The sequence below is a fragment of the Helobdella robusta genome, assembly GCF_000326865.2.
Source record: "Helobdella robusta unplaced genomic scaffold HELROscaffold_50, whole genome shotgun sequence".
NCBI classification, from domain to species: Eukaryota; Metazoa; Annelida; class Clitellata; order Rhynchobdellida; family Glossiphoniidae; genus Helobdella; species Helobdella robusta.
The window spans coordinates 6,762-14,460 of record NW_008705255.1 but is presented as its reverse complement, the minus strand read 5'-3'; the positions used below and the strand labels follow the sequence as shown (position 1 = coordinate 14,460).

General features: G+C 32.3%; 1 protein-coding gene across 1 annotated transcript; it reads left to right on the top strand.

Moving 5' to 3' along the window:
* Positions 1-807: 807 nt before the first annotated feature.
* Positions 808-4,325, top strand: HELRODRAFT_86169 (hypothetical protein; the record flags this gene model as incomplete). Its single annotated transcript, XM_009027651.1, has 3 exons — positions 808-999; positions 1,412-1,693; positions 4,167-4,325. Coding segments are annotated over 3 exons (633 nt in total), but the record flags the coding sequence as incomplete, so codon positions are not given.
* Between the last annotated feature and the right edge of the window lie 3,374 nt (positions 4,326-7,699).

Here is a 7,699-nt window from a genome sequence, read left to right as displayed (position 1 = left end):
TTTCAGAATCATGACACCTTTCGAAGTCAGGTAGAAATTACCCTTTTTCGGCCCCTTAAAAAATTCCAACTCGGCAAAATCTCAGACTCTTAGACTATGCTCGTATTCAATTTTATCAATAATAGCAAAATTATTTTTATACAAACAAGCCCTAGGTTTGGGGCGTTTCGAATAAAATTAATTTCTTTTTGTTATTATTTTAATGATATTGTCGATACACACACACACACGTCACACACACACACACAAACACACAAACACAAACACTCACATAGAAAAACAAACACACATACGCACACATACAATTGCATACACACACGTACACAGACAAACATGTGCAAGCAACATATTCTGATTTCGTCTGATTTTTTTTATTGTTTGTCTTATTTGGCGTCCCGAGCGCATATGTTATGTCATCTGATACCTGCATAAAGTCATTGAACATTTAGGAAATGTTTTTCTATTTTTACCTGGTATTAACTTTTAATTTTTTTTTCTATTTCTTCCCGTTTTAACTTTTCATTTTTCCCTTTTTTATAACTACCGCTACTAGAGAAGAGAAACAATGCTTCACATTTTCATGATTAAATTTTTTATTCAATTTTACTGTGTTTATAACACTTGCCCAATTCAAAACAATAGCCGAAACAACCACCTAAACCATAGCAACATTTTGCCCTATTATAACAAAATTTTGTAAAAATAATTTAAATCATAAAAAATAGATAATTTAAACAACTTAAACTAACTTGTTTAAACAAAACATGGCCAGGTTTCACTGAGAAAACCATCCCATGTTTGCAAGCGAGGTTCATGGTGACTAGGCCTCTGGGCTACTACTACATTCAATTCTACATCCCTAGCATCCTACTAGTCATGATGTCTTGGGTCAGTTTTTGGATCAGTGTGGATGCCGTGGTTGCCAGGGTCAACATCGGGCTGATGACTGTCCTCAACCTTGTCACTCAGAGTACCGGGTCCAGAGACCAACTACCCAAGGTTCAGTAGCTGGGGTGTTGCACATTTTTTTAGATGCTGTCTTGTCGATGCGTTTTTTGTTGTTCTTATTTATGGCAGTTTTTTTTTTCGATTTCATTTTATTAAAATGCTGTTGACTTATTGAAAGTCTGTTTGGACAAAATGGAAGAATTGCTATTAAGATGGTATCAGCATTTTCAAAACTTCAAATATTTCAGAAATTTTCTTCAATTTAAAACAATTCGAAACATTAGGCCCGCAGAGTGGCACTCGTTCAAATACAACATCATTATCAACTTTGGAAAAAAATAAGCCTACGTTGTTTCAACATCAAATTCTCACATACATACAACTCTGCTTTCGTCATCGAACGTTACATAAATAATTATTTTTTTTTTGATAAAAAAGCCAAGAACAAAGAGTTTATTTGTAGGTGTCCTATATAAAAGCCATTGATGTCTGGATGACGGCCTGTCTTGTCTTCGCCTTTGCCTCACTTATCGAGTTTGCAGTCGTAAACGTTTGGTCGCGAGCCGACGAGCGCAGAAGGAAACGACAGCTGCAACAGCAGCAGCAGCAACAGCAGCAGCAACAACAAAATCAACAACAACAACAACAACAAAATCAACAGCAGCAACAACAAATGCAACAACAACAAATTCAGCAGCAGCAGCAACAAATGCAACAACAGCAGCAACAACTTCAACAACAGCAAGTTGACTCCCAAGACAGCTCACTTCTTCAACGGCATCAACATTCTTATTTAGAAAGGCAAACTTCGCGACTACCAATTTCAACATCTCAACCACAGCCTTCAACATCTCAACAACAACAGATTCTACACCAGCAACAACCACAGATACAAGACCCTCAACTACTACCACATCAACAATCACAGCCTACACGGCCACAGAGATATTTTTACCAACACCATCAAAGAAACAGGCATCGGTTTCAACAGCCGCAACACAACGTTTTAATTCCATTGACAATAGTTAGTAAAGAATGTCTTTCGAATCTTTCCAATTTTTTAATTACTACCTTTTCAACACTCAAAAACTTGTGTGGGAAATAAAATCTAATACTGAAATTAAAATTTTTCAACATTTTCTTCTATTTAGCATAGTTTGAGGATTCTATCTATATAGATTTATACGCTTTTCAACATGGTTTTTAAAGCAGCAAATATAAAAAATGTCAAAAAATAGGAGAACTACACCAACATCAAATCTTGTTTGAATGAAACTGATTTCATCAGTCGGCCAATTCACAAGTTCACTTTCGTTAGTTATTTGATTATGGCTGAAAAGCCTCCGTGAATTAGCAGTTAAACAAATGCTACCGAATTTTAAAACGATTTGAATATGCGAACCAGGATTCTGATAGATCGGAGTGTTTTTTAAACTTTGTAAATTTGTTTTTTAATTAAGTTAAAAAATAAAATAGTGAAGTTAATTATTTTTGAAACATTCTCTTAACGCGGAATTTTTATTAAATTTTAATTTGTTAATCGAATTTTACAACCACTGGACTTGAAAATGTCAACAAATTTGCGTTTTTGATGGACGGAGTAATTTAAAAAAATTAAAAAATTATTTTCGTTGAAAAAAAAACTTACACGCAAACTTCGTTTAGAAGCTCTGGTCAGATGACGAGGTTTATAAGTACATTTTATTCTTATTTTATTCTTATTGTTTTAAAAGCCTCGTTTTAGAAAGCCCTTAAATTTGGAATTCCGTTCCAAATTACCCATCCGACCAACTTCTTCCATGGTCTGTTTAGTTATAATTATTTTTGATATAAAAGAGAAGATGCTAATGGAAAAATTTAATAAGAACTAGAAAACTTTAATTATTTACTTATTCATGTAGAAAACCTATTTGAAATATCTTTCAAAATAATCACAGATATCTGAGTTATCTGAGGAAGTAGAGTTAATATTTCAAAAATGAAGTCAAGAAGCCATACATTAAATTTCATTAATTTCGTACAAAAATTTCATGTTTTAGCTTTCTTTTCAAAATATTTTCTGAAAAAAAAACTAAAAATGATTTTAATCCATATTTACATAATTTTATAAGAGTTGTTGGTAGTAACAAATCTGGAAAACTAGTCATTTTCTAACTAATTGGTAGTATTATGCCTATGTGGTGGATGCTCGTGGATCGCACATGGATAGGAAGGAGGCAATCTCTTTCAATTGGAATCTAATAAATATTTCACAAGTTAATTGCAACATTTAATGAAAAGAATATTCAAATCATTCCTGAGATAGCAATATTAATCGTTAAAGAGTGGATGAGTTAGCCACTGATGACTTGTCCCCAACTGTTGTTTTTGGTTTATGTAGGGTTAAAGAGTGCAGGTCAGACAATTTTTTTTTAAATTTCAAATCCGAATTGCTAAATTTTTACTAGCTTTGAAAAGTAGATGAGTAATTTTAACTATGATCTTTCGTTTTTAATTTCAATGCAGTTCTGTCGGCATTTTTCGCCTCGATGAATTTTTAACTTCCTTTCGTAACATCAGTCGCTATACAAAGTTCAATTAAACGATGAATAAGAAACTGAATTGTTTCAACCTGCGGCTTCTGATTCGATACATAATTAAATATATTATTTTGAAAAATTATGAGTTGGAGCGAAATATTTTCAACAATGCAAGGTTGTGATTTACAATTTTTTTTTATAAAATTTTACCATGAAACTGTTTTGAGATTCTTCCTAAAATTTTTCTAATGGCTCGCCAGTGGCGTGCGGTTTGGCGAGGAACATTTTGCAATTTCAGCAAGCGGCCGCTGTCGTACGATTAGCTTCGAATTATTTTGAATACGAAATTAATATTAATTTTTATTAAAAATAAACTGGTTAAACATCAACTGGTTAGAAACACGTTAAAAATGCATTTATAATGAAATCATTCAATCAATTTTTAACTTTTTTTATATTTAATTAATAATTAATAAAAATTTATTTGGAAATCTGGTATTTAAATGATGTCATTCAACTTATTTGGCAACAATATTTCAAACACATAGAATTCTACATCACTAAAATGAAATAAAAAAAAACAACTCAAATGGATCTTTTTGCATACAAAATTACATACAAACCTCCAAACAGGACGATTCATCAGTGCCAAAGAGCAAGCAAAGCTGGCTCCAACGCAAGCAAAGTTGGTCAAGAAAGAGGTTACGTAACCTTTTGACCTCTTCGAAATCCCCCTCATCCCAGAAGGAACAACCGCGCGCTCAAAAATTAGATAAATTATCTCGGATTATATTTCCCCTGACGTTTGTGTTGTTCAATTTGGTTTACTGGATGTCGTACGGACTCCATGTTCCGTGAGATGTTCATTGATCAGTTCGCTTGTCTTATGTAATATGTATGCGTTTGTTTGGAGGTTTGTTTGTTTGTTTGTCAAGTTTTGTCCGCTTGTCTATAAGTTTTGTCAATTTTTTTTTATTTATTAAATTAATTAATTTAAATTTATTCTTTTTTCACTAATTAACTTTATTCTGTTTAGTAACTTACTCAAATTCATTCTTTTTCATGTGTTTCATGTATATTTTATTTATATTAAGTTGATTAATCTATCTAGGTTCATTCACTTCCTCATAATTTGCTTACAGCTTATCATACTTAATTGATTTAACTTGAATTTTCATCCATTTTGTTGAACGAGTTCATTTCTTTTATCGATTAACATTGTTAAGTTCGATTTTGCGGAACAAAAAGGTGATTTTACTACCAGTTTCGGTTACATTTCTGTTGTTGATTTATCACCCGTGAGCATTTTTTAATAATTTTTTTTATTAGTAACACAAAAAATGTCTTTTTATGTTTGATTGATTGTTTTGTATGTGTAGGCTACTGTATTTGTTTTCATTATGTAAATAAAATAAAACTTAGTTTTCAATAATTTTGAATATTGAATGAATATAGAATGAAAGAAAAAATGATTGGATTAATAAATGGAGGGATGGATAGATGGATGGATGGGTGGATGGATGAATGGATGGCTGGGTGGGTGAATGGATGTATGGATGGATAGATGGATGAATGTAGGAATTAAATAAATGAAAAAATATAGTTGATAAGAAAAAACGGTTAATTTATAAATTTAAAAATTATCAAAATGTGTAAAAGTTGAAACTCAAATGAAACCTAAAATCACTCTTGAATGTAACTGATCCTATCTCTAAATAAAATAAAAAGTATTAAATTTGCATGGTAACTTGAATGAATTATTAACCTGAAGTATAAACAAATCGATTACAATAGGACAAACTGACAAACACGTGAACAAATGAACATTTGGTCAAAGATACAAACGAACGCTTGTACAAACATAAACAAACAAATTACCTTCACATGTAAACAAATGACTAAATGAAAATACTTGATAGACAAACATGCAAGCCCGATATACAAGCATACAAATCTATTATACTAACATACAAACTTAATATAAAAACATACAAACCTATTATACAAACATACAAATCAGATATACAAACTTCTAGAATGTGGTTTACAAACTTACAATGCACGATACACAATTATACAAGCTCTAACATACAAACATATAAGCCAGATACAAAATCATACAAACCTAACATACAAACCTGATTAACATATACACGAGCTTGAAATACACAAAACCATAAACTCACATACAAATTAAATATGCAATAATACACACGGACAAACTTTTGACAACAGAAAATGCAACGTGATGATGACCTCCTGGAGGTAGAAGGTTGATGACCTATGCCCTTCTTCAGCTAGTCACACTCTTTTTTCAAAATTTTCAAATTTTTTTTTTATTAAAATTAACCTCGCAATTGGTTCCATGTACAGTTTCAAATAGAGTTAGTATGGACAATTGTTAAGTTAAAGGGCGGACTTGGTCTCTTCTGATGCCCTGTTTGACCTTGACCTTTGCAAGTTGGAAATTTCCGACATGAATAAAATGACAACAGACTATAAACGTCAAAAATATTTGAGGATAGAAGCATACAAATTATACAAGCAAGCAAGTTGTTATTCCGTGTAGACATTCATTCAACATTATTATTTTTTTTTTCATCTTTCAAGAGACTTTGAATGTGAAAGTTCATCTCATTCCTTCATGTTCTATCTCAATAGAAGATGGTGATGATGATGAGTGTTAATGATGATGATAATGATGATACGATGTTGATGATAATGATGGTGATGAAGAAGAAGATGATGATGTGGGTGATGATAATGGTGATTACGATGGCGTTGATGCCGATGATGAGAAGAATGGCGATGATGAAGATGACGGTGATCACTATGATGAAGATGACGATGATGACAAAGACAATGATGGTTGTGTTGGTAGTGATGATGTGATATAGCGTAATGGCCTTGTGGTTAAGGTCGCCTGTTGCTGTTTCGCAGTAACCGGGTTCAAATATGACAGCAAGATCCATTAATACAATCAGTTATCTTTAAATGTTGCATCTGTTCGTTTATCAAATTTTCTTATCACTTAACTAAACTGTAGTCAACGACTGCTCTTGGACTATGCCAGATTCGTTTTGAATTGCACCCACCACACAAAAATGAAACATCGTATTTAATCATCTTCTCTGTAGGTTTTAATTGACCATCAATATTTTAATTTAAACTCAAGCCCACAAATCTGCCGTCATTATTCATATAAATGAATATTTTCCACATCTTCCAAGCGAGAAGCTTGGCGGTTAAGTGCCTACCGACGTTTGAACCTATTTCTAAGTGCTTGGAGTTGGAAAACTAAAAGACATTCCCACCTCAGTTTAGCCCTTGTTCATAAATGCTGTTTGTATGTTGTTGGCTTTTTTTAAATTTTGTCGGAAGCTTTGGTAGAAATTTTGATAACAGATTTTCAAACGCATTTTCAGAGTAAAATTTTGAGATTTCTGTCGGCAAGTATGTATTTCGTTTATGACAAGTCGGTAGAGATAGATAGATAGACAGACTATACGGTCTGGAAACGAAACGTGTAAAGAGATACCAATGTAACACGAAGGAAATCGGCGTACCAACTACTAAACCATAGGTCTCCAACTGAATAATTTTTTAATTACATTTCAAAATCTCTTTAAGTTTGAAATTTTTGTGACAATTTTTAAACTGTCCTTTTCTTTATGACATCAATTATTCTAAATAATTTGTGATGAATTTTTTTTCTTCCATAGAAAACCAGTTGTAGTCACTAGTCACTAGGCTTAAACAAACCTCTTTCAACCAAAAAGGATTTCTTTTATGATATTTTACTTACTTTGTGATACGACTTGTGCAGTATGCAATGAACATTTTTTATTTAAAACCTGTCTCATATTCTACCGTCACTCAGATATTCGACACATTCGATTCAAGACTGTTCAAGAAAGTGGGAAACAACAACAACAACGTCATTCGCCATCTACTACCACCAATTAAAACTACAACACACAACCTTTGTCAGCGCAAACATAACTATCAAGTCGTCATACATTCTACATATCAAGAAAAGACTTTTATCACAAGACACCTCAAACAACGGATTAGTTTTGTGATGAGGGATTGCAGTTGCTGAAGCTGTTGTTGTGTAGAAAATTCTGATCGGTTAGTCATTGTTGGATAACAATCAAGTTAGATCACGACAACAAATCAAAAATATAGTTTTAAATTTTTTTAACACATTTGCTTTTAACAAAAACAGAAAA